The sequence below is a fragment of the Alosa alosa genome, chromosome 1 (genome assembly GCF_017589495.1).
Source record: "Alosa alosa isolate M-15738 ecotype Scorff River chromosome 1, AALO_Geno_1.1, whole genome shotgun sequence".
Taxonomy (NCBI): Eukaryota; Metazoa; Chordata; class Actinopteri; order Clupeiformes; family Clupeidae; genus Alosa; species Alosa alosa.
In genome coordinates, this window is record NC_063189.1 from 44224967 (window position 1) to 44252205 (window position 27239).

Below are 27239 nucleotides of genomic sequence, written 5' to 3' on the forward strand. Positions count from 1 at the left end.
AGGGTCAAGAACGAGTGTCCACAGATCAATCCTAACTCGATCGATCTGCCAGGCCCTAAGCAGTGAGCATGATGCTCGGTGATGGTGGTGAAGAGCTTCTTAATCCTTTCATTTCACAGTGATGGCGTTTGACAGATAACCTTGCTTGAGCAATTTGAGATAAATGTGATTTGCCTTTGGTGAAGACAAAGTGGCGTCGAACAGCATCGTCTGCCCAGTCAAAACTACAGATCAAACAGTGAAGGGCTTCTAACCACAGGCAGCGATATGTAACATTTATTTGACATCAGGGCTGCAGTTGGTTAGCTTTGGGAAGACTGGCCTGCATAATCTACCTCTCAGAATGCCATCCATAGTAAACTTTATAAACAGTGGAGTTTTAAAAGGGCTTCGCTGCTACCCCTGCTGATTTTCCAGCATACATATCACTGTTTTACTGCCATCTGAGAGCACTTAGGAACATTTGGGTAATGCTTTGCTGTAACATTTGTGTCGGCGAAGCAGTACTGCACAGATTTAGGGCCTGGTCGTGGATTAGAACAATGGTGGAGGGAGGAGACACCACTGCTTTTAGTGATCATCTTGTAGTAATTCTTAGTAATTTTCTCAATGAGCCTGTGATGCTGATGAGGGCTTTTTTAAGCCTTCGCCCTGCACATTTTCCCATTATTGAGCTAAAACCCAGCCATGTCTCCCATGCACAGCAGGGCAGCCCAAGCAAACTTGAGTGCATTTAGACAACCATTAGGCAGCAATAAAGCCTGCAAAAACCAGTAAAATTGCCATAACAAAGTCATCCAGTTTTCACTTGTGTTGTCTCACTGGATACTATAACCATAAAAAAAAAGAAATATTAGCTCTTTCAAACAAGTTCATCAAAATGGACATTAAATCACTTGCAGAAGTGGCCACTCTATATAAAACTGCGAGTTGACTTGCTCTGGCCCAAAAGGCCTTTAAATATAAAACAAGTCTCTTTTCCGTTTTTTATATAAACCTGTTCACTTGCAAACAGTCACTTACCTGACACATTTCATAGGCAGTTTGCGGAGGCACAAACCTCGTGCAAAACAGGAGCTTTGATGAGTGCTATGGACAGACCTGGGAAAAATGCCAGGACATGGTGGTCATTTGAGATTTACAATCATTTAATTAATGTCAAATGTAGTTTACAAACGCAAAAGACACGTACCATTATCAAGAATATACAAGGACACAAATCATCTCACACAGTCATCTTGTGCAATCGGTCATCTTTGGGGCAGGCCATGTCAGCAGTCCAGAGGAGGGGGACTGGGGGGAGCAGAAGCATCAGCTTCACAACCTGGGTTGGGGTGTCACAGAAGCTTGGGGGCATAGGGAGTTTTGTCTATCATCATGGGTTCCCTCAGTCTTATGCATAGGGATATAAAGGTCTTCCCAGTAGCTCTGTATGTACTGTAGCTTCAGCGGTGGCTATAACTATAAGTGAGCAGCATTGCAGAGCTCTAAGAGGCCTTCTGTTTAATGCACTGTGCTGCAGCCAGACCAAAACACCTCAATGGCTCCAATCCAGCCCTCAACATGGGTGTGATTCAGCAGGGGGGTGGGGGGGGGGATTAAGGACTCTGAAATTACTTTAAAAAAACATATGTAGCTTTATTGTGGTGCCATGATCAGCAAAGATGTGTATTTCCCATTATATAGGTTTCTCTTTCCCCCCCTTGCTTACACCGACACAGAAATCACAGGATACATAGTTTTACAAAACACAAAGCACACTGCCAGGGCAGACTGACTGGAGGGGGTCCTGTGGGATTTCACCTCACACACACACACACACACACACACACACACTCTCGATTGAAATTCAAACACACACACACTGGTCTGGAGTATTAGAACTTAGCAAACCTGTGCAATTCCCCACTGCACTGCTGTTTTGTAAAAACAACTGGCTAAGCCATTCTGAGACAGTAAAACTGCACACTAAAAAAAAACAAAAAACACCTTTGCAACTTCAATGAGATTCTTCCGGACATGTTGGCCTGGTCAGACTGTGTGTTAGTGTGAAGAGCTCCTGTGGCCATTTCCCTTCATGCACTGCTGATCGCTCAGTAGTGCACACATAGTCATATTTATATTACAATACACCAACAGAGTAGACTCAGGAGGTACTGTGGGGATATTTAAAAGGAAATATATTGACTCATAGAAAAGTCAAATGGCATTAGATTTACTAGTTTATGACTGAATGAAAAATGTACACCATCTAAACCTTTTTAATTCCTAGTTTGAGTAGTTTATTATTATTAATACTTAAATTTCTTCCTGTACAATGAAATACAACTTCAACCTCAAGACAACAACATCTGTTTAAAAATACAGAGGGTTTTTCAGTTTTCTTTTTTTTTTTTTTTACCCCAGAGATTTCAACATAGCCCCAAACCTACCCATATCCCACCCGTACCCAAACTAAAACTGGACCTTATTAATATATACCTCTGTGGGGTTTATGAATGTTTGCATGTACGTGTGTGTGTATATGCATATGTATACATTTTAGAGTGTGTGTGTGTGTGTGTGTGTGTGTGTGTGTGTAAGTGTATATGTCAGTTTATATATGTGTGTATACAAGCGCTCTCTATGTCATTTACTCACAACACTGTAAACATACATAGACTATTTTACATGTGCTTGCACAGATTCATTGAATTTTGGTTGACTTCACTAGAACACCACAAAAGAAGAAATGCTGGGAGGAAGTAACTCAACAAGTAGAGAGAGAGAGAGAGAGAGAGAGAGAGAGCGCGAGAGAGAGATATGTAGAGTCCCACAGGAGGTTAGCAGTCGTCCATTTTGGTTTCAAAGCTCAGAAGTTGACATTTTCTCTCTCTTTTTTTTTTTTTTTAACGTCTTCATTCCCCCCTTAGTTCCCCTGTAATTGTTCAGTGGTCAGGTGGCCGTGGAGCAGCGTGAGGAGAGGAGGTGAGGGTGGACATCGCAGCAGGAGTAGCAGCGTTGCTGGGAGCAAAGACGTCTCTTCCACCGAGGCCGAGGGCGGGGGGTGGGAGGGTGGTGGTGGTGGTTGGGGCGGCGGAGTCACACAGAGTGGTGGAGAGGGAGGGATGAGGAGGGGAGCAGAGTGGAGGGCGGAGCAGGAAGTACCAGGCGCTCTACCACAGACCACCACCAGGGGGCAGCTCGCTCTTTCTGAAGAGCAGTCGTTCAGGATGGACCGCATCGCAAAATGGACCCTAGGAGAGTCTGTTCCGTGGCCTGGTTCATCGGTCATCCCCTTTCGAGTTCTTTCCCCAGACAAACGTCTGTGTCTTACATTTGGAGAAATTAGGGGAAACCTTTAGGGCCTTCTTGAAGAACGAAAACAAATAACGAAACAAAACAACCCCCCAAAATAATAAAAAAAAAAAAATACACTGAAAGTACTGGAAATTAGGGGTAGGGTGGGGGGTGAAGAGAAGAGTTAGCATCCAGTCGGTAGCCGTGTCTCTTCACAAGTAGACCCTCCGGAGATCCCCTGGCGACGTGATGGTGTTGCATTGTGGGCAGAGTTTCTTGTTTCCCTGTGGAAGAGAAGCAACAACAGTCAGTACCAACTCAGCCCAGCTGACTAGCTACTAGCAACTAGCAGCCAACTAGCAACCAACTGTGTCCTTTACCGAGCTTAATACAACTATAATAATCCAAGGGAAGGAGAGAGGACAAAAGCTGAAGGCCATTTCTAGGTTAACCATTCTCCTATAAAGGGATTCCAAGTACATTCTGTTCTTCAGCAATTCCTTGCAGGCATGTCTGTGATCTGAGTGGTGTGGTTGTATGTTTGTTTGTGTATGTGTTTGTGTGGCCTTAAGTTTATGGCAACAGTAGCTCCAATTGAGCTGCACACGAGGGCATCAAAGGCACCAGGTGTGCCAGGTAATCCACCCCCAGCACACGCCCACTGACTACCACTCTGAGCCAGTGCCAGGGCCTGTAAAAAACAGCCCACACCATAAAAGGGCACAGGAGAGATGTGTGGTCTGACGGAGCCTCACACGCACAAACACACCTACTGGCACTGGCTGGCTCACACACACACAAATATACATAGTAGGACCATGACCAGCACGTCAGTGAAGCTTAAGCACTAATCCACACAGGCGCAGAGTTAAGACCAAGCCGTCCGCCTTCGGCTGCCTGGACTAGCGGTTTTGAAATGACCTGTTCTGGAACCACGTCCTCACACGCCGCTCACGCAGGCTAGGACACATAGCAGGCATTCCCACACGCGCCTAAAATAGCAGGGAATGCAGAGAAGCAGGATAGAAGTCTAGCCAGGTCTTCTGTATGTATACAGTGTGTCTACAGTATATGTGTGTGTGTGTGTGTGTGTGTGTGTGTTGGGGCACTACGAGTATGTTAAAGAGTGGCAGGGGTTGAGGGGGGGCTGTAAGCAAACAGCTGTGTCTCTGCTGGGCGGCCGGTCCAGGGCAGTGCGGCCGTCTCCCGTGGCCCTCGCACCCGCGTGTTAAGAGGATTTGTGGCTCCGCTTTGGAGCGGCCGCAGAGCTCCGGCCACCTCTGAGCCGCTTCCAGACTCACACGGCCCCCCCCTCCTGGAGCCCGGCACGCACAAAGGCCCCCGTGTGTTTGGCCAGAGGGCTGGAAGACAATGCGGCGCTCGGTCAACAGCGCGAGGCTCTCAAGCCGAGCCCACTGCACTTCTGACCGCATCACACCCAGCTACCAAAAGAGGAACCTCTTTGCTCTAAAGACTCCCATCACTGATTCTTCCCCACACTCTCCCTTTAGCCCAGTGTCCAGGCCAGAGCCTTTTACTCTGGGTCCTGAAGCAGGAGTGAGGGGGGGGGCTGGGGGCTTGGCGTGTGGGGATGGTTCTATTTTTTTTACCTGATTTTAATGAGGCCAGGGTAAGGTGTGGGCTTCTCACATCGCGCGCCAGCCGCCGCTGTGCTCGATTAGAGTCATAAAGCAGCGGCCTGACGGGCTAACCAAATTACACGCATTTACTTTGATCAGAACGCAGAGAGCCCCACCGCGCCACGCGCGCCTTTATTGCAGTCTTCAGGCAACGTTTTAATGCCTGCATTAGAAACAAGCTGTAGGCAGGGCTGAGCGTGTACACACACACACACACACACGGGTATGTGCTGCTTTGTCGAGCCTTAATCGCAGTGCAGCTCTCGCAGGCCTCCAGATAAAAGGAGGAGAGGGAGCGGCTGATTTAATATATTACATATTGGAAAAGGGCTGAGGCTTGGAAACATTTTCTTATTAATTGCTTCCGTGTGTAGCAGCACGAGCGCGTTAGCGCCTAATGCAACTAGGCTCCCTGAGGGGGTCTTCACTGGAATAATAATCAAAATGCACAAATCCACACATCCAAGGCTCAAGCTTGACTCAGTACTCAGTGTGTGTGTGTGTGTGGTGTGTGAGAGAGAAAAGTATATGTATGGTGTGTGTGTGTGTGTGTGTGTGTGTTGTGTCCATTTTGTTTTGTTTGGAAACTCCAAAAAGCTGCTGTGCTGGGGTAGTATTTTTTAAATGTGTTTTTTGTTTTTTAAAAGTGTTAAGCTTGCGGCTAATAGCTTTGTGTTGAAAAGACTTCTGAATCCATTTCCTCTACTCTGGAATTCAACTAAGCAACGCTTCGAATTAGCTACTTCATTACCTCAAACCACTGGGAGAATACACATACTCACAAACACACTGACAGAGAGAAAAAGAGAGAGAGAGAGAGAGAGAGAGAGAGAGAGAGAGAGAGAGAGAGAGAAAGAAAGAAAGAAAGAAAGAGAGAAAGAAAGAGACCATCCTGACAAACTGCATAGACTTGAGAGAGCCTCATACACTGCATGTTCACACCTGCACCTCAGTGTTTATTTAGACATTCAGAGAACTCTCTGTCCACTACCCCTGACTTCCCAACACCCTGAGAGAATGTCCACAAGGGGGGAATCAGTGCTGTGCTGCTGTGCTGTGGTGTGGTGGTGCTCGGGGTTCTCACCAGAGTCCTAAGCCAGCATTCCTCACAGTGAACGTGCCAGCACTGGATGGAGGTGAGAGGCATGGTGTAGGAATCCTGAAAAGGAACGCCAAAGACACAGCGAGAGAGAGAGAGCGAGAGAGAGAGAGAGAGAGAGAGGGGAATAAAAACACAAGAATTCAATAAAAACAAAAGAACAAAAGATGCATCGAAGGCACATTAAACTCCAACATATGTACATACTGCACATACACACGAGCACACTCACAACACCAACCCTGTCAACAGCACCATGACAGACGTCACACTGGCAGTGGTGCTGGGTCAGACAGGCAAGCAGGCAGGACAGGCAGACGGACCCACGGAGGGGCGGGCGGGTGGATGGACGGGTGTGTGGGTGGGTGCAGGATGCGGTTGGGGGAGGAGGGGGTGGGTGAAGACGCGGGGTCAGGCGGGGGAGCCACAGAGAGCCTTACCCTACGGAGTGGGATTGGGAGCAGTTGCTTAATCCCACCAACGCTGCCGCCGCCGCTGCTGCCAGTGCCAACACTGCCATGGCCGCCGCGGGCACTGGCGCCGCCGGTGGTGGCCTTGAGGTAGCCTCGGTACCAGCAGTAGACGCTGAGCGGCACGGCCTCTGAGCCCCCGCGCCTGCCAGGGGCCACCGCGCTCTTGGCCTCGGGCCCTGCGGGGAATCGCTTCCGCTGCAGGGACAGGCAAGAGCGCCACTCAGAGAAAAAAAAAAAAACCAAGGAACATACGCGGTGGCCATTGGACGATACATACACACACACACACCGACACACACACACACACACACACACACTGGTGAGTGTGTTTTGAGTGTGTGTCTCCATTCAAACATAATCTATTACACACACACACAGAAGGATGAAAATGGCTAAATGAAACACACTCAAGGGGTAGGTGTTTTGCAGCTCCAAAAAAACTCAGCGCCATAAGAGTCTCTGATATAAGAAGAGAAGACTTTTTATGGCAGCTTGCTCAAAATGTCAGCAACCTAAAGGTCACAGGATTGTGCGGGGTCAACTGAAAGATCACTCATGGTGCGTCGACTTGCAATATCTGGGCTTGATTTTCACTGAGGCGAACAGCAGGTGGCAGTAGTCATCCACTGCGCAGAGTCCAGCTAGACAGACTTCACTTCCCTGTCCAACTCCTGACCAGCACCACGGCAACATGGACACCCTCACGCTGGACACAGACGTCTGCTAACAGTGAAGATTCGGTGGGTGCAAATGAGTCACACTGATATGGATGGTGGAGATTAGTTTAGATGACCCCTCGTCTCTCTGGCCTCTGGAGTTGTGGTGGGCGGTGGTGCTCTCTAAAGCACCTGGAATCTGTTTTAATAACACGCTGGACAGAGAGGATAACCTGGCCGGTCCACTGCCACGAGCTCGGAGCAAGATTGGCAGTGGTGACAAATGAATCACGCGGACGCGGTGACAAGACGGCCACCGTGATCAATATGCAGCTCGGCCGTCCTCCTCACCCGAGGCCCGAGCTGACCTTTTGGGCTGGATGGCCACTGCCTTTAATACCAGCTCTTCCATACACAGAGAATCATAAGAGACAGCCCGCGCAGATGCTTGGCTGACACCCCACCTCTTCCTTCCTTGCCTCCCTCCCACCATCCCTCTCTCTCGCTCTCTCCTCCTGTTGAGGAGTCTGTTGGCCATCTCTCCGGTGGTGAGTGAGGCGGCACTCCAAAATAACTCTCGTGAGCGACCGAGCAGGAGACGGCGGGGGTTTTTCCAATCGGCTCGACCACAACTGGCCAAAGGAATTTGCAATGGCTCATAGACAGCGACAATGAATTGGACTCTGGAGAGTAGAAGTCCTGCGGCCCGTGGGGGTTGAATGAGATGGGTCACATAGCTGACATGCAGGAGTGTGAGGGGGGAGGGGGTGGTTGCTCACAGCACAGCTTGTTGTTCTGCCACTCCAATCATGAATAAGACAGGATTAGGAGCGCACAGGAGGATGAGAGGAGCACAAGGAACACACACACACACACACACACACACACACACACACACACACTTTACCATGCAGATGAGACACTTGTAGCGGTCTCCCCTGAGGATCTGCTTCTCCAGCTCCCGGATGCGAGCCTTCAGGGCTTCCAGTGTGGTGGCCGTCGAGTCCTCCGTGATCCTGCAGCAGAACACAGCGGAGCAGAGGAGACGCAGCCTGGTCAGTTACCGTCCCCTCTCAGCCAAACACACTGACCACAGCACAACAACAAACCACTACTGATTCAATGTGTGAGGACCGAAGCAAAATCATTGAAATTACAATTAAGGTATTCTGCATGAGCAGACACACACACAGACAGACAGACACACAGACACTTTATATACGGCATGTTCCAATGCCTGTGGTTCTCATGCACTTTAATCAGAAGGATGGCAGTCCTTGCTTTGTGCCATCTGACACCGTATGATAAAGCCCTCTCTGAAGCATCTGCGTGTTTATCGTAGTGTATTCTCTAAGGCCCTGCTCTGGCCCTGAAAACATCCATACACACACACACACACACACACACTGACCCTGAACAGCACCCCTCCCCCCAGGCTCCTGTGTCACCTCCTCGGCTCCCACTAAACATCCTAACGAATGCCCCTGGGCTGCTGAATGCACGTTTAACACTGTCCACAGCATATGAACTCGCAATAACTAAATCAATATGGTGGCCATTGATTGTGTGGTGCGGTGCTTGGCGAGATGTTTATGGTGATCCGCTCATTTTCCAGCCAGATGGAGCGCTGATCTACAGTATTGATTGGGCGTCTCTCCCAGGCACGGGCCGGCTGATTAGTGCCCTGCCTCTTCCCTCGCCGACCGCCCGCCTGCGCCAATGGCTTCATTTATTACAGGAGAGCAGCCTTCCTGAGGGCTGGCTCTTCACACCGAAAGCATGGACACACACATCGTAGTGCAAGCACATCTTCACACCAACACACCAGTACAAGGACAAACACTACAGTGATCGCACGCATGTACATGCACGCACGCACTAGCTGGATTGTGAGTAGTGGCCTGTTGTTTATCAGCAATAAAGCAAGAGGCCACTTAACTCTTGAGTGAAGTGAAGTTATGTAAATGAGGGGGGTGTCACTAGCTGGTCTCATTAACTGCTTTCAGACATAATATGTGGACATTATGTGTGAACGACAATGGTTGAACAGGTTGAACGTGGTTGAACATGCACAGAAACAGAATCTCAGCATGTTCTTCGTTCTTTGTTCAGACACAAGCTCATTTACATAATGTCCTTCGGAAATACCAGGAGGGGAGTAGTGTAAGAGCCGGCTAAGTTCGGAGTTCCAAATGTCCGGTTATGTTGTTCAGATACATGGCCCAACCGCTTGACATCTGCAGAACATGCAGACTTACTGAAGGCAACTATTGAGAAACAGCCTCCCTTCTCACAGGACACCACGGCACAGATACGGAGATACTGGGCCCAGACCTGACCTCTGTTCAGAAGTAGCACACCTCTGCGCTGGCATTGGAGAGGCTCCCTCCCACAGGGGGGCTCTCAGAAGCAACAGCATCAGGGACGGCGAAACCAACGAGCCAGCAAGGGCTCAGCCTACAGGTTCTTACTTGTTCTGGTCTCTTTATGGAACAAGCTTGCATTGCTGTTAAGCTCCAATATAAAACCGAAAAAATCAGTTGCGCTAAAACTGCAGCTGGTTTGGTTCGGTTTTCTTTACTGAAAACTCCCTTGGAAGCAGTTGGACCTTGGACCAGATCCGGCTGATAGAATCTCAGCTAATGAATCCAACTTCATAACACTGACGGAGCTCCATAACACCCGTAGCTCACTACTGGGATGGAAGACAAAAACTGGATCCAAGAGTCCACAGCAGTGGAACTACCAGGGGCTACGCCAGCGCCTCTCCCCCAGTCCTGGAGTGTCAGAGTGGGCAGAGGGGGCAGGACGGAGACCTTGGGCAAGGAGAACACGGGGCAACTAGCCCAGTTCGTCTTTCTCTCTCTATCGCTCTTTTTGGCCAAGGAGACCGCAAGACTGTCCACTCTTCTCTCACTGCGCTCCGCTCCGGGACCGTAAACTTTTAAAATCTCCTCTTATTAGTGGCCAGCTTGTAAAAAAGCATTTAGCCTTGATTAGCGTGCTTGCTTATAAAGTGGGCAAGCGGCTACGCGCGCCCATCCAGCCTGCCTGCTGTTTTCTTTTTAACGGCTCCATAAAGAGCTGCCGGTCCGTTCTTTCGCCTGAGCAGACCAACGCCACCGTTGGACCCCTGCACCACTCCATCCCATTCCCCAACCCTCCCCTTCCTCCACCCGGAGTAAAACTTTTCCCCAATAAAGTCGAAACCCCTTTAAGACACCCGCACCACCATGAATATTCATCTGCCAGTGATTTATGGAAAACCACATTCTAAAAGTTATTTAATTCTCCTGAGCAATAAACACAGGGTTTTAATCCCCTAGTGTGTGTGTGTGTGGTGGGAGGGGTGCAGTGGCAGGGATGGAGAGAAAAGTCCTGTGTTAGGACACACACACACACACACACACACACACACACACACACACACACACACACACACACAGAACAGGGTGGTTGGATGAGCTCACTTCACTGGGGCTGAAAATAATCAACCATTTGATGAGTCTATAAGCAGAAGTGCAGTGTGAGGGGGAGGCTGTGTGAGTGTGTGTGTGTGTGTGGTGGCCAAAACAGAGAGGCTCTAACAGACAATAAGCACACTATACGGTCACACTTAATCTCATTATCCGGCCCAGAGTGCAGGGAGACATCGTACACCTCGCCTCACTCCCTCAGGAGGAATGAAGTCATCCTGGAGCATGAGTCCAAGCTGGGGGGGGGTCACTTACACAGAGAGCACTGAGCAGGCTTCCTCACGCCACTTCATCACCCCCCCCCCCAAAACAAAAAAGCTAAAGGAGGGTGTGGATACGTAGTTCCAACAGGGATCTCCTTGAAGTCTAGTCAAGGTGCATGTTGATTTAGACTGTTTTCTATGGACTGCCGAGAACATCCACTTCCTGTTTCCTGTTCCCAAAGCTCCTCAGTGGGGTGGGAGAGTAGAGCAGAGCCACACAGAGAACCCCTCACAGGCCTCAGCACACACACACACACAGGGCACATAGAGATAGTGTGGAGTGGGCCAGGCAGCACTCGCTCCACATGAAAGACCTGTCTGTCCTCTGTGTGCGTGTATGTCAGAGGCCATTTCTCATTCCATTAGGCCTGCTGGCCGTTTGTGTGAGCTGCCGTGCCTTGGCCATCCATCTCCATCAGGTGCCTCCACTGATCAGCTGCTGAGGCGCACACGCACACACACCCTTACAGAAGGTATATGGCCTACATGTGGATAATCTTTAAAGATAATCAACATAAGCAATGAACCACTGCCACATCATCCAAACAGTAAACTTAACTAGTGTTATTTCTATCCTCATCAACTAGTACACTCATTTGAAGTAGATCAGCATCTACAGTGACTATGCAGATATCTTGAAGCTCCTGCCTTGTCCACCTCCACCCATTAGGCTGTGCTGTGATGGTCCACAGAATGAAGCCCCTCTGAATGACAGTGGGTAACATTGCATCTAAGTGGCAAGCCATACATGTGCACATCTGAAACTGCTCTGGAGAAGAGACGGGGGCAGGGCGCGTGGAATGACGTGCAGTTGGAGGGGGTTTGGGGACGAGGACCGAGAGAGGGAGGGTGCACAGCCAGAGCCATTGCTTACGAAATTGGGGACAGATTCAATTACTGGCGGAGGTCCGTGGGAATGCGTGGCATTGTCTGGGCGTGTGCGGGAGAGCGGGCAGCCGCCGCGGCCTCATTTATCCAGCGGAGAATGAGTCAGGCCCGAGACGACCCCGCGGCCACAGGGCACTACCCATCTGGCCAGGAACTGAGCCCAGAATTCATCACAGAGACATCTCACACACAGACACACACACACACACACAAATACATATGCATACGTACACACACACAAAAATACACATGTATATGTGCTTGTGCAATCATCACACACACATACAGACAGACAGACAGACAGACAGACTTCCAGACGGGCAACGAATCTCTTACAACCTTGTAACAAATATTGTCTTACTCTTAAGTCATATTCTGTCTCACACAAAATCCTTGAAAGTTGATAGTGCTCTCACCTCTACAATGGAAAAACATGAATTGTGATCCCCCTTCCATATAACACATACTTATGCTAATGGTGGAGCCAATGCATCAATGTAACTAAAGCAGACAAATCTCATTTTCATTCCCGATTGAACTGGACACTTAGCAAACACTGAGCTGGGAGGAATTGCTTTTGGACTATTGTTTCATTTCATTTCAATTCTTTCTTTTTCATCCTTTTTTAAAACAAATGTAAGGCATTTTAGGAAATCACTTAGGAAATCTGCTGTCTGGCATAGTCAAAATGTCAATGTCAGTTTAAATTCAAACCTATAAAAAAAAAAAAAACACTCTAAAGTCTAAATGTGCGTTAAAAATACTCCCATTCAGGCACACAGTTTATAATCATGGTAAATTGAGAAAATTATGCTTTATCCTGGCTTGGCTCTTTAAAGTTTCCCCCATAAATCACAAGCCAAATAAAAGTGGCATCCTGGGAGATTACAGCCCGCGTGCCCTCCCCTGCTATGACAACACTAATGAAAATCAGAGCAAACTTCTCCAATCAGAAAAGCACCCCTCCAAGGGAGAGGGAGAGGGAGAGGGGGAGAGAGAGAGAGAGAGAAAGAGAGGGAGAGAGACAGCGCGAGCGATATCAGGCAGCCCCTCCTTTGTGACCCCGCAGTGTTTGATTAATGAGATCATCATAGAGATTTATCTCCCCCGCCCCCTCATAACACAATATCCTGCAACATCCTGTGATACGTGATCAAATCAGGCCTGCTTCAGACAAAACCAAAACCAAAAACACACACACACACACACACACAGAGGTTGAGCAGCCAGGCAGTGTAGAAGCCTCTCCATCTCTGCAGACAGATAGGGAGCAGATAGAGAGAGGGATGGCGCAGAGGAGGAGGAGGAGGAGGAACATGGCGAGGCTGCGGCCGGGACTGGGGAAAACATCGGCGGAGATATTAAATAAACGAGTGTGTGTCACGTCTGTAGCTAAGCGCTAAGCTAATAAAGAGCATAGGGGAAAGGAGTGTGTGTGAGTGAGTGTGTGTGTGTGTGTGTGTGTGTGTGTACAGGCTGCACTCAGTGCTTAGTCTTCCCTGTGACATCCAACAGCTGCAGTGATTCATGCCTGGCCAGCCTAAAACACTTAAGGTCTCAGACTGCGTGCTGGAGCTATGCTAAACGTCAGCCTCTGTCTGTGTATGCGTACAAGAGAAGGAGGGAGGGAGAGAGAGCGAGGGAGAGGGAGGGAGAGAGAGAGGAGGGGGAGCAGAAACAGGGGGACAGAGAGAAGAGGTCTCCATGGAGGAGAGCAATGAATCAATCTGGCCTGTCATGCTGCTGCCGCACCACTTAGGGACACTCTTCTGTCCGTCTTCATCTGACCCATGTGCCTGCCCACCCACATGCTCACAGACAAGCTGACACACACACACACTTTCCCCTCACAGCTGAGCACTGGCTGTCTTAGCTTAGCTCTCCACTGGCAGTGGCTCTAATCACAGTCTACGAGCGTGAGAAATATTTTTATTGGTAAACACATTCACTCCATCAAACCCATGCTGGCAGCCAGGATGGCCTGCTGATGAATCTATTGCCGCTTCTGACACCTAGTTTAGAGTGTGTGTGTGTGTGTGCTGAAAAGTGAAAGCAAGACGGAGTGAATGAGACAGAGAGAGAAGACAGACAGACACGGAGCGGGTGGGGGGGGGAGAGAGAGAAAGAGGGGGAGAGATAGAGAGAGAGAGAGAGAGAAAGGAGTGTGCTCTCAATGTGTTGATGGGGGGGGGATCAATAGAGCACCTCTGCTCTGCTTATTCACCAGTTCTGCTGGCTGATATTTAATATGGGACTCAGCGAAGGCCAGCCACCGGCTTAAGATTGATTCAGATACCTGGGCACACTTCCCCAGGGACGGACACACACACACACACACACCGCAGAGAGAGAGAGAGAGCTCCGGTGTGTGGGTGTGTGTACATGCTTGTGTGCTCCAACACAACACCACAACACACCTTCGACTTCCCGCCCTCGCATCCTGTGCAACTGCAGAGAGGGCTAGAATCTCCAACCTCCTCCTCCTACCCCATCAACACAATTGTGCATTCTAATCCCTGCACAGCAAAAGGCAGTGCAGCAGAGTGGCAGGCCTCCCTCAGTGTGTGTGTGTGTGTGCTTTAGGGTGCATGTTACACGGGTCACTACACACAGGGGGCTGAGAGCAGCTGCTGACTTCCCCTGGACAGAGAGATGGAAGGATGGATGGATGGATGAATCAAGAGAGAGAAGGGGATAGCAGACCTGCAGAGGCAAGCAATCAGAGCCCCTCTGTCCTCCCCTATAGCCCTCCCCCACCTCTCCCACTCTGCGCTCTGACCCCAATTACACATGCAGGGGGGTGGCCTGGGTGAGTGAGCGAGAGCGAGCGAGTGTGTGTGTGTGTGTGTGAATTGTTTTGCGGGTGGCTCTTGTCGAGGAATATGGATGAGGACATGGAGATGAGGGAATTAGAGGGGCTGGCCTTTCACACACACAGGTTATTCAAATCTATCTGCCTGCTGCTGCTGGAAGCAAGCTCTCTCCCTCCCTCCCTCTCTCCATCTCTCTCTCTCCCTCCCTCCCTCCCTCTCCAGGGAGTACAGCGCTCATCCCTCTTTCTCTCTCTCCCTCTCCCCATGTAAAGCGGTGGTGGCGGCTGTGGCAGCACTCGTAGCTGTGCTGGTCTCCAGGGAGGAGGATCGGCAGGGCTCATCGTAAACTCATCAGTCCCAGACACACTCCACTGTCTCCAGCAGCACACCCAGGGGTGGAGGTGTGCAGGAGTGGGGCAGAGGGGTGGAGTAACAACACTTAGAACATATAAGAGAGGATTGGGGTGTGGGGTGGTGCGTGTCCACACTATCTCTATGTGCCCTGTGTGTGTGTGTGTGTGTGTGTGTGTGTGTGTGTGGGGGTGTTGTTGAAGGCTGAGAGGTGGTGGCTGCTAGTGTTTGGTGTCTGTGTGCTGTGCTGCTGGGTATTAGCATTCGCAGGCAGTGCTCACCGTCTGGGCTGGCCGAGGCTCAGCTGCAGGGGATCGATACCCGTTCACTCGCTCTCTCACTCTCTCACACACACACACACACACACAGGGCCCCTCGCCTGTGATCAAACGTGCTCCGGAGAGATGACCAAATAGAATACATCATTTACGATCTGACACAACACCCTCCCTCCCACACACACACACAGACAGAGACACACACACACCTCAGAGGATAAGGAGCAGAGAGGACTTGAGGAATTAAGTGTGTCTGGGTGTTTGACCATGTGTGGCTCTGTGTGTGTGTGTGTGTGTGTGTGTATATATAGAGATTCTTGCAAGCCACTCACTTCTCAATCTCGCTGTTTTTGCAGGTCCTGGGTGCGGAGGATGTGGACGGGGAGCTGAGGTCCTGCTTGCTGCTCTCGCCGTTACTGGTGGAAGGCATTTCTGATGGAGGGACACCAGAAACAGTCATGTCACACACTCTTTCTCAAACAAATGTCACACACACACACTCACACACAAAGAGACACATCTTGAAAGACATTAATATGGACCTTGTCAACATTCTCAAGGTTCTGCAGCTCAACTTACCGTCGCTGGCCCATTTGGAGAACTCGGGCGTTATTCTGTTAGAGGGCATTCCACCGCTGCAAAAGACAGAACTTGTTTTGAGAACAATCTCATTTAAAACTACTCCATTGACCAAGTTTATATTTGACTGAAGGCGTTGGCCGCGTGATCATGGCTGCGTTAGCCGGAGTGCTGGCTCACTTTAGCACGGCGCCGCGCAGCGCCTCCCGTTCTTTGGTGTCTCCGTGGTCCTCCCCAGAGCACGGAATGATATCTGCTTCTGTGTACCTGGGAACGCTGGGTTAAGGCCAACCAACCACAGGCCTTCTTACGGCCACACTGACAAACCACCCTAAACGTCTACAACCGAACAGCTGAAATGCAGTGACATCTTACTGCTAGGCTAGGTTGTTGTTAGGCTAGTGCTACGTTTCAAGTTTATCAAGTTTCATGTGGAATACAGCCGGTGTAAGATGGTCATGCTGGTGACCAGCCTGCCAAGCTTGACATTGTTGGTGTAAGATGGTCATGCTGGTTTGCTAGAACGACCAATATAAGCTGGCATGGCCAGTCAAACTAGCAATGTAAGACCAGCAACACCAGCTAAAATGACCAGCTTGCGGTGGTACGACAAGCAAAACCAGCTGGTCAACCATCATAGGGTGGTCAAACAAGCTGATCAACAACCTGGTCAACCAGCAAACCACCTCAAACTGATCAGGCTATTTTTTTCAGCAGGGAATTAAGTGGCAAAGTAAACAGTGTAGATAGTAAAGACACTGCAAACAATAAGACGTGTGTGGGGGTGGTTGTTATTCCAATCGTATGCAATGTGTAGACGTTTTTTAATTTTGAAATGTTGTGTGGTGTTAATGACAGCATATTATCCTGATGGCTTGTGGATTGAAACAGTCTCTGAAACGTTGCTGTTATGAGAGATTCAAGCACTGCCCTGCTTTGAGGAAAAGGATACTGTGCTTTGCCGTACTCCAGTGTGTCGTCACCGTCCACGTCCAGGTCTGCGTCGCTGTCGTGGCTCTCCTTTGTGCTACACACGGCAAAGCCAGTTCCTGAAAAACACAAGACACGCACACAAAGGAAATTAAAATTAGACCATAACCTAGTTCTGTTTCAAAGAGAACATGGGAAGAGCAAAAGCTGCACAGTGGAAAAGCAGCGAGTGGCTGACAGGATCCAATACACCTCGCCACCAGCCTACGAGCCAATTAAAGCCCAGGAGGCCTGATTAGCTGATTGAAGTGGACACGACAGGGGGAGCGATGGGCAGTTATGCGAACGGTAGGAGTGGCAATGGCCAAGGTCTGGTATAGAGCCATCAGTGGCAGGGGAGAGTAGAGGAGGGAGGCAGTGTCAGGTGCCTGTCAGGCAGGAGGTGCAGGTTGAGCTGGGGGTTGGGCTGGGGTGAGTGGGTTCTATGTGTGCTCAGCAGAGCGTGCCGGAGGAGGAGACTGGCACCTCTATAAACCCAGTGATGAGCGGAGAGACAAACTTCCATGAGCCGCCTGACTGGGCCCCTTCAGCTCCACTTAGAACCAAAGCCCCAGCTTTGACCACCACCACCACCGTTAAAGCCACACCTGCCCAGGGCTGGGGGCTGGGGGCTGGGCTGAGTGAGTGGTAATGGGAGGAGAGAGTGGAGGAGAAAGGATGTAGCCTAGACACTTACACCCATCTGGAGAGGGAGAGGAGGACCAGAGGAAGAAGTGTGGGGGTGTGACGGAACAGGGGGGTGTGATGGAACAGTGTGGCGAGACTGAGTGAGCGAGTGTGGACTGTCAAACTGACAGGTTGGTTTTAAGTGTAGCGGGAGCCAGTTTAACCAGTTTCTCCCCTGTCTTGACCTTTTAGTGTGAGGGATGGAGAGGATGTCCATCCAAGTGTGTGTGTCTGAGTGTGTGTGTGTGTGTGTGTGTGTGTGTGTGTGTGTGTAAGAGACCGAGAGATGGAGCAGCTGCTTCACACCTGTTCTAAGCTTGTATGTAGTAGACTGACGTGAGACAGCTGTGTGTCAAGCATGTGTGTGAGGGAATATAAGTGTATGTGTGTGTGGTAGGTCAGTATGTGTGTCTCCTGGGCTTGGCAGACTGAAGGCAGAGCAAAAAAAGCATCCCTGCTTTTGTGCGCAGAGATAAAATGCGCCACAAAATGCTAACCCTTTTTACAATGCGCCGATGGTTTTAGTGATCAAATAAAAGGGACCTTTTAAGTTTTATTCGGTCCCTGTGGCTGTGGTGGCATATGTGCTCAATAGCCGCGCCACATAAATCAGGGCCATTTCACTGGCCGTTAGCCCCGAGCACTCCTGAGCCCTTAGACAGCCGGCCGGCTGGCTGCCCGCCCACCACAACACCTCACGCTAAACCAGCCTGATGGGCCGCTCGAGGGTCAGGCTGGCCAGGCTCCGCTCGGGCACCTCTGTCAGATTGCGAACCAAAAACACCCACAACAGGAGTTGGCAAGCAGACCTGTGTGGCACCACCATGGCCTACCCTGGTGTTTTAAACGATGACCTGTGTGGCACCACCATGGCCTACCCTGGTGTTTGTTTCCGGCGTACGGAGGGCTAGACAGGGCGCCTGGTGGTTGGGGGAGGGGAGTCGGGCCAGGTCAAAAAGGCGATAAACTGTAAACGATTCCCAGCATTTCATTAATCCACTACGGGGTGTGGAGACATGAGGCCGGGAAAAACACAAATAAATAAGATTGTCCCGACCACTAATGGTGGCCAAGCCTGGCCAAGATGTGGCAGGCCAGGAGGAGGGGGGGGGGGGACAAAAAAAAAAAAAAAAAAAAAAAAAAATCACTGTTAATCCAATCAATTGATCAGGCGATGGATCCTACGAGCAGTTAGTAATGCATGGCTGGGGCCAAGGGGGAGGCGAGGTGGAGCTGCAGACCACTGATTGGTCCTCTGGCCAGGAACAGAGTCAGAGGCAGTGACCACAGGGGCATCTATCCCCCCCAGTCTCTCTGAGCCTCAAAAGTAGCCCCATCAAAAGCCACCTCAAATCAAAATGAGCGAATGAGACCACACCCCTGGCATCCCATGAGCCCCTCTCCAGGATGTGGTTTGGGGGGTGGCGGGTTTACCTGGGAGGTCATGTGACCGGTGCTGCGTGCCTGGCGCTAACCAGTCTTGGCAGGCCAATCTAATCTGGGCTGAAAAGGTCAGCGCCACTCTAACTGCCTTTCAGTCACATTATGCACGCCACTGCACGCGCTCACTGGCAGCCACCCTCAGGGAGGGGAAGGTCTTACTCCTCCCTCTGTCAGCCCAGACAAGATCAATAACCCTGTGTGTGTATATATGTGTGTGTGTGTGTGTGTGTGCCCAGAGTGGCTACAGGTGACCTGTCTACCAGTGACACTGAGCTGAAGAATAATATGCATGTGTCCATCTCGGCATACTTGCTGTCTGTGTGGCGCACAGGCACGCACGCCCAGAGAATCTGACAAGGCGAGTGAGGGCACAGCCTCATGTAAATGATGTTATTATCAAAGGGGGCTCCTCCAACCTGAGTGCGTAAATGCTAACCTTGACATGCATTATACATGGCGACCCTCTGTTCTACGCATGCCGTCTCTGACCGGCAATGGCGTGGCGATTTACATGTGTCTAAGCACCGCTGTCATCCGTCTGGCGCAGATGCACAGAGACAAATGCCACTGTCAAGCCCACGTGCCATGTGAAACGGCACCAGCGGGTGCCGACCGCCAACTGGTACCCCGCTGGCACAGCACTTATCTGCCCCATCTGGCTTCCACCCTTAAGACTCCTGCCGGGTGTCAAAGTTCACCCAATCAGGGTGGCATTTGCAGTTCCCTGTGCTGGGATCCTGCTGTTTGTGTGTGTGTGTGTGGGGGGGGGACCAGACACCAAACACCAACTCTCTTTGAAGCCTCGAGTGTTTGTGTCTGTGTGTGTTGGTGTGTGTGTGTGTGTTCTTTTCTCTCTCTGAGCGCTTATCCCCTTGTGCCATCTCCACTGGCCTAAATCTTCATGCTCCTTCTCGGAGGATCTCCCTTCTCTGTGTCTGCCATCTCAATCTTCTCATCGACACAGCGGCTTCCTTAAGCCATAGACAGAAAGCACACACACACACACCCCCCACACCCCCTTTCTCCAATCCTCCAAGCACAAACCTGATCCTCTTCACATTGTTTCGGCCTCATCCATCAACCCCCCACCCCCACCAACACTCGTGTGCAGTTGAAAGTGTTTCCTGCCTGGCTTTCTTCCCTGTACTCAAAGGGAGGTAGGAGGGGAGAGGGAGACGGCTAGTTCACAGAGGATAGGCCTCTTATCCCATTGATGCCCTCCGATCTCCCTCTCCCTCTCTCTCAACAGCTAACCTCCTTCTCTTCTCCTCTCTCTCTCTCTCAAGACAGCTAAACTCCTTCTCTTCTCTTCTCCTCCCTCTCTCGCTCTCTCTCGGTCTTTCTTTCTAGCTAACCTCTCTCTCTCTCTCTCTCTCTCGGCTGGTGGGGTTCCTCTTAGCGTTGGCCGTTTGAACACTGGAGGACTTCAGCTGAACACTTCAAGCCTAAATCCACCTTCTGAGCTTTCTTGGGGGCCTTTCAAGTGCCTCCCCTCCGGCCAGGCATGCTGCCCCCAACACCCCCATCCGCACCATCCCCCCCTCCGTGTCCCCTTTCCAGCGCTCCCTGTCTGCCACATCACAGGAGTGCAGAAGAGATCTTTCTGCTCATTAGATCAAGGGCCGGGCGGTTTCTGCGCCGACGGAGTTTAGCTCCGAGCCAGAATTGATCTGGGGCTTGTTTTTCTGTCTGGCCCGGGTCTTAGAAAGAGACAGTAAAAACAGGCCTTTTTTCTGGGCTTTGTAAATTAGCTCTTTATGGCGATCGAATGTTCGAGGCCTCAGCATGAAGATAAGAGTTTTGAGGGGGGAAAAAAATAATCGCTCTCTCTTGGGTGGTGGGATGGTGGATTCATTTGGCAAACTACACAAGGGAGATTAATGGTGTCCCTCACGGGTTGACAAACCATAACAACTATGCTTCACAGAATGCAAACATTTCTACTTTGTTTTATTCTACCACGAGTGTATTCATTTAGAGTCCTGTGTCAACGCTCGCATTCACTATATTTCAAACCTTCAATAAGCAAAATTTCTAGTCAACATCCTATTCTGATTAGGGCTAACAGGGAAGCTACACCAGGCGCGTAACTGAAGCGTCCGCGGCAACAATTAGCTTCCACTATAATCAATGGAAGTAGCTACACCAGACGTGATAGCGGCGCATACATTCGAAAAAAATAGACCATTCATCTAAAATGGATTCAGTTACGGAACACTTCAGTTACATGCCTGGTGTAGCTTCCCTGTAAGGATACATTAGTCACAACCGGCTAATACGCTGTGTTTAGCACCGGTGGGCCGTACCTCGGAAGCCGCCCTCCAGCAGGGTGGTGGCTCGGACCCTCTTCTGGCCACACCACTCGTACTCCTCGAAGCGGGTTCCGTTCTCTCCGTCGGCGTCGGCGGAGTCGTCCTCGGGGCCGCACACTCCTTCCCTCTGAGGAAGAACAAAACGTTAGAGCACAACCGTAGTGACACCTTCTGTACTGACTTTTACGCCTGAAACCTTTCATGAGTCCTACACCAACAACCTCTACTAGAGCCAAATATCAACAATGAGAAATTGAACTAAAAAACAAATCACTTCTCTGACAATATTTAAATCACATGGAGTGAAAAACCCATCACCAAGGAGTGCAGCAGTGCTGTTAGTCACACCTACTACTAATGAAGGTGTTAGAGAGAAAGGAACTAGTGTCTACTCAAGTCAACTAGACTGCCACCTGACCCACACGGTAGCAGAAGCATAGGTTTTCATTACATTCAATGTCCAATGGCCTTATGACCATCACTGAGAGGATATGTCTGGATGGATCAGAGGGAGCTGAAATCAACTAACGTGAACAGAAGGCACCCTTTCATCAGAGATCCCAGTGAGCTACATAAACTCCTTCCTTCCCCTGGACATGAGAGGCAGGTGAAAACTCTGCCGTTCAACTTCATCTCTACAGGTTTTTGTTATAGGGCCTGGGTAATAGTACTCCAGGAGCAGTGCTAGTCGGTTAGCAGTGGCTAAGTGCTAACGAAAGCGGCCCCAGCATCTAATACTGGTGCATGAGGACACTAAGGCCTACTGAAGCAGCTGGATGCTGATGTCCAGGGGAAGGAGCACACCGAGAGGGTGTGTGCGTGAGAGGAGGTAGGGGCTAGTGTGGGGTTGGGGGTGGGGGTGGGACTGAGGTGGGGCCAGGATGACGGCTGGTGCAGGAGCGAGCAAGCGAGTGAGTGTCGGAGCGGGAGGCTACCTTAAACAGACACTGCTCCACATGCCTACTCATCTCCTCCTCTGTCCCTGCCAGCGGGGCGCTGCACAGTGGACATACCTGTCCATCCTCAGGCTTCCGGCGCTTCATCTTCCCAATCCGCGCTGCAACACACAACACACAGCACTGTCAAAAGACCTGAATCAACATACATACATACATACGTACGTACGTACATCCATGTACATGCATAGTGTACATACACGCATCCAAAGTGAGTGATTGAAAGTTCACATAGACTTTGAGAAACCAGGGTAGAATAATTAGGCTCTTTGGTTGGCTCGCAATTAATCTGAGCTAATGAGAACAAAACAAAGTTGACAAACAGCATGTCATGTGTCACCGAGGGGTGGCTTAATGTTTTGAAGCGGCAGATTTCATCTGACATGCCTGGGGTCGGCCTTTGTTAATATGAGGAGAAGGACATGGAGAGGAGACACTGGGCCGCCACATTGCTTTGGCTGAGAAGGAACATTCAATGCCCCTGGCATCCATAAAATGGCAAAAATCCTTGCCTCTGTGATACTCATTAGTTAGGGCTGGGTCCACTGCCTAAGGCTTTACTTACACAAACATAGCGAGGCACTTGTCCTATGTCTGGTACCAAAGACACGCATAAGACACAGCGGCAGACTAACTATAAGAGCAACACTGGCCAGTGGTATCATGTAACAAGAAAAAAACAAAAACAAAATGGCCATCAAGGAGGCATTACAACCTTGACGTATTAGGGTGCCGTTAACGGGACCCAACACAACAATGCTGCAGCGTTTCTCAGGGATGCGCTCATTGCGTGTGCCTCGGTGCTGAGATGGGCATGGTCTCGTCACCCTCTGCCCGTCGTCCCTCCCCGCCCCACGCACGTAATTAGAAATTTAACACAGCATAACAGCGCCTATTGCGCCGTAAGTCTGTGTCGCCTTTTCTTAACTGCAAATGGCGTGCGGGGACATTAATTTTTAGGTGGCCGTGATTGCGAGAAGGAGCCAAGGGGGACTGGGGCGAGGGAGAAGATATGCCATAACTTCTGGCTGACGAGGGAGGGAGAGCGAGGTGGGGGCACGAGGCAGGGGGGTTGGAGAGGACACAACGGCTCATAATCTCTCCCAGGCAACGGTGACGGTAATGGAGGAGGGCGTCGTTAAACGGAGGGGGTAGAGAGGGAGGCAGATTAATTAGGCACGGCAGGAGTTTTTCCACGCACGCAGCCCCTCTCCCAGAGATCACAGCGGTTTCAGACGAGCGCTAATACACATTACAACCCGAGGGCCGTGGGGTTCAAACAAAGCCTGCACACCCCGCTCCCATCACAAGGTCCACTGCCTGATGGAGGGCACCAAACTACAATCTATGGCCAGACAGAAGTGGAGGCGTAGAGGGGAGGGGGGACTCTTACCGTGGCGTAGGCAGCAAGGGGCTAGGGGCACACCGCTGGGCACTGGGTTTGGGGGGCTTTTGACACATTCCTTGCCTGAGCGCCTGCACCAGCAGTGGACATCGACTGTTGACATATCAAGAAGTCAAGGGTTAAAGAGATCCTCTGCTCATGCAGGCGCCACAGACAAAAGGGCATGGCAAACAGAGAGGGACTTCACCATGTTCTTACTATTTAAAGAGCACGAGTTTAAAATCAAGGAGTGATTACTTCTAGGTATGACTGACTGAATAGGCATAGACTGCCATTTGCAGACAGTGCAATGACCAGCACTGCTTTGGGCAAAATTACAGTCGGCAGTGAGAGCCAACTGATGAGGGTCAGGCTTATCCACAGTGAGATGTGTGAAGTCCACAGCTTCAGTCAAGCCTCACAAAGACCCGACCTCACTTTCCCTCTAGGCCAGAGACGGCTGCATCCCTATCCCTACATCAAGGACAGCATTGCCATAACCAGCTCTACTTTAAGCGTGTCCTAGGTTACACTCAGACCCCCAAACGTCTCAGTGATTAAACATGGGAGATGGAGCATCCAAGACCAGCCCCCTGTGTCTCCACTCTGCCATCCTCAGATGAGCACAGATGAAATACCACTGGGCCAACATAATGCACTACACTGCAGCAAAGAAGTTTTCAATGTCTAGGGGTCCAAAGTGGATAATCATCAGTGTGTGATGTTATGATCCCAAAAAACAGGACAGGCATGACCCCAGCAGTTCAGACGGAATGCATGAGAAATAGTATGCTTAGCCTGCAACTATTAATACAGGTACTTTTTGACAGGCCGACTGAATTAATATGAATAATAAAATAAAAATAAATTAAATACATTTTAAATAAATAAAAATGAATCCACATATTTGAGGATGCATGTGGTGTTTGTGTAACAACAGGTGTATTGATTAATATGAAACATGCTAGGCTAGGGTAGGGTAAGTAAATAAATGGGTTGTTACTGAATAATAGGATTCCCCCCCTTCTATCAGTTAAAACCCTATCAAACACAAGTCCACTGCTCACTAATACTACTGGGAGAGGAGGAATTGTTCAAGAACAACAGCAATGTATACATACCATTCAATCGTGTTTGTCTGTTTGCCCGAACCCGTAAAAATGTCTGTGAGCAGGGAAAAAGGAAACACAGAAAATATGCAGGAGTTAGTATGTGTTGCATGTATTACGATTATTAGCAATATATTAGAGATGTACTTCTGGATTATATTGGATTGTCAAATGCAATCCACAGCCTCCAGCCTGACTGTAAACAAAAACCTACTTCTCGTTTCCCATTGGTCTGTATCTCCTCTTCCATTACAAGATTGTTCCACTCATTAAAAAAAGCTCCAAAAGTCGCCAAACTCACGTGTTAAAGAAGCTCATATGAACCAGGCGATGCTTCAATGAATCTTAAAACATGGACTTAAATAAATATTTAAGAAGGATGCAAAGGGATTGAACATTTTAGTCCCAGTTCAAAGTACGGGCTCATCGCGCTGTAGACGCCATGTTGATTCTGGTCACGTGACAACCGCGCAAAGTGAAAGTTCAGGAGACGTAAAATTATGTAGTTCCACATTTGGCCATTAGGGCGCAGCAATACGTTGTTGCTGCACACACTGCAAGACCTAAAGGCTGAGGTTTTACCACTATAACATAAAAAAGTAGTGGCTAAATATTTTTTAGAATCAACAAAGTATGTATGTAATATATATATTATTGACATTTATTGACATTTATTTCAATGAGGTGTTTTCAATTTATAGATGACTGATTACAGACAGATTGCAACAGACTTGCAATAAGCAATGGTAGCCTAATTTATTTTATAACAGGCAAACTAGTGGTTTCCAGTTTCTAGTGGTTTCCACTTTTGCACAGACCTCCAGGATCAACAGCACGTCCTGACAAATGTTCTCTGAACAGTTATCATCTCGCCTGGATATCTCCATTTATACTGTATAGTAATTTAAGAGCTAATTTAACCTGTCTGGCCATCATCATTTAGCTCTATTAAACAGGATGTATGTACTGCTGACTCCAGCAGGGCCTGCCAGGCCGATAGATGCCACTTTCTGACACAAGCACCATGGGCACCAGTTCAAACCACCCCAGAGGTCCCCGTAGATCATCCATCATTGACAGCTTCTTATGAGAAACACTTGAGTCATGCACATTTACATCCGTCCTATGTTATGCTGATACACTGCGTTAATGATGCTGCATGATTCACTAATGATGGATAAAGCCGGGAGAAGGCGGGGATGCTGTGGGGGAGAATGTATCATTGACTTAATCATTTGTAGGAAAACCTTTAATGCGCCGATGTTAATGAGGACTTTTGCCTAAAGTGCTGCCTTTAAAAGCTGTGTTTAACGAACATTTTTTGGCTATTGAGTTGAACTTAATACACTTAAATGAATCAAGATTTCTGGCATCGGGCGCTCCTGCCATAGCATCACTTCAGCACCAATTCAAACATCCATTTTTTGCTTCATTGTCGACTCGAGACTTTTTTCCCCCCTGAAGAAAAAGATCAATCTGGCTACAGATTGGAGGAGGAGGAAGTGGAACACGGCCCTGTCGCCATGGACATCCAGCAGGAAGGGGAGGCACACTGTCAAGGACACTGAGCCCCGGAGATGATATCCTGGGCTCAGGGGCGCGGGTGAGATTAGCCCGGGGTTAAACTATGGATGATTACATATCAGAGCGGGACATACGCGCCCCGGCCTGGGTAAATCTGGGCTGGAGATGTGGGGGGGGGCTGATGCTGAAGATGAGGGGAGCCTGTATTAACACATCCAGCCTGTACACCCAGCCAGGAAGAGATGGAGAAGGGAGATGGGCTGAACAAACACACACACACACACACACACACACACACACACACGCACACACACACACACACAGTCACACACAGGTGCACACACAGTTCTATCTGATGCTCTCACTCACAGTCACACTGTCATTTAGGTGATATGCATCACACATACACAGCAAGGCTGATGGACAAAGCCATTTTCAGTAAAACCTATTTAATCTTGGGATCTTAATGTGCTTGTGTCTGTTTATACAATTTGTACTCTTTGTCTGTTTCACACGTGTCCTTTGGTCCTTCTGTGTCAGTCAGGTTTTTTTCTCTGTCCAGCAGTGGCCCTGTCCTGTCTCACCTGGTATCTGTCGGAGTGGTGAGCGTCGTCCGATGAGAGTGGGGACACGACAGGAGACTCGCCCTCGCGTTTGATGTGCACGGACAATAGGAGCGACTGTAGAGAGAAAAGGTTAAGACGCCAGTAGGTGAGTGCACTGCTCACGGAAGCTAGCTGTGCACCAAAAGTAACTCAGGCATGCACTTAAATACATACTAATTTCATTTAACTTCAGCACTTTCACTGCATAAACTTAAACCTGGAATATAAGTCTATGAAAAAGGATAGCCTGGAAGCATAGGAGGACACTATGGTCAATACTTAGGCCCAGAGAGTTGACAGTGAATCATTATCATGACCTCAGCCCATACGTGATGCTATAGATTGTGTCTGATCTTATGGCTGACGCGACATAAGCACCGAGGTTAGCGTGCTTATGAGCTGCGTATATGAGCAAAAGGAGCCAGTGTCAGAGTTAAGGGGGGCGAAAGGACAGC

At 49.5% G+C, this 27239-nt stretch overlaps 1 protein-coding gene across 11 annotated transcripts in view; it reads right to left on the reverse strand.

Annotated features, from left to right (window-relative positions):
• Positions 1 to 3391: 3391 nt before the first annotated feature.
• Positions 3392 to 27239, reverse strand: part of rnf220a (ring finger protein 220a) — a 135970-nt gene continuing 112122 nt past the window's right edge. For 2 of the 11 annotated variants that reach the window (XM_048255906.1, XM_048255882.1), the window contains 13 exons: positions 26764 to 26859; positions 24668 to 24710; positions 23556 to 23660; positions 22142 to 22263; positions 21201 to 21333; positions 16748 to 16844; positions 15976 to 16062; positions 15796 to 15851; positions 15549 to 15648; positions 8055 to 8163; positions 6459 to 6686; positions 6004 to 6078; positions 3392 to 3563 (listed from right to left, as the gene is read on the reverse strand). In XM_048255906.1, the coding sequence (XP_048111863.1) occupies positions 3492 to 3563; positions 6004 to 6078; positions 6459 to 6686; positions 8055 to 8163; positions 15549 to 15648; positions 15796 to 15851; positions 15976 to 16062; positions 16748 to 16844; positions 21201 to 21333; positions 22142 to 22263; positions 23556 to 23660; positions 24668 to 24710; positions 26764 to 26859 (1323 nt within the window). In that variant the 3' untranslated portion in view covers positions 3392 to 3491. Of the gene's footprint in view, positions 3564 to 6003; positions 6079 to 6458; positions 6687 to 8054; positions 8164 to 15548; positions 15649 to 15795; positions 15852 to 15975; positions 16063 to 16747; positions 16845 to 21200; positions 21334 to 22141; positions 22264 to 23555; positions 23661 to 24667; positions 24711 to 24869; positions 25122 to 26763; positions 26860 to 27239 lie in introns of those variants that run through there. The other 9 variants (XM_048255931.1, XM_048255899.1, XM_048255946.1 and 6 more) reach the window with 7 other exon arrangements.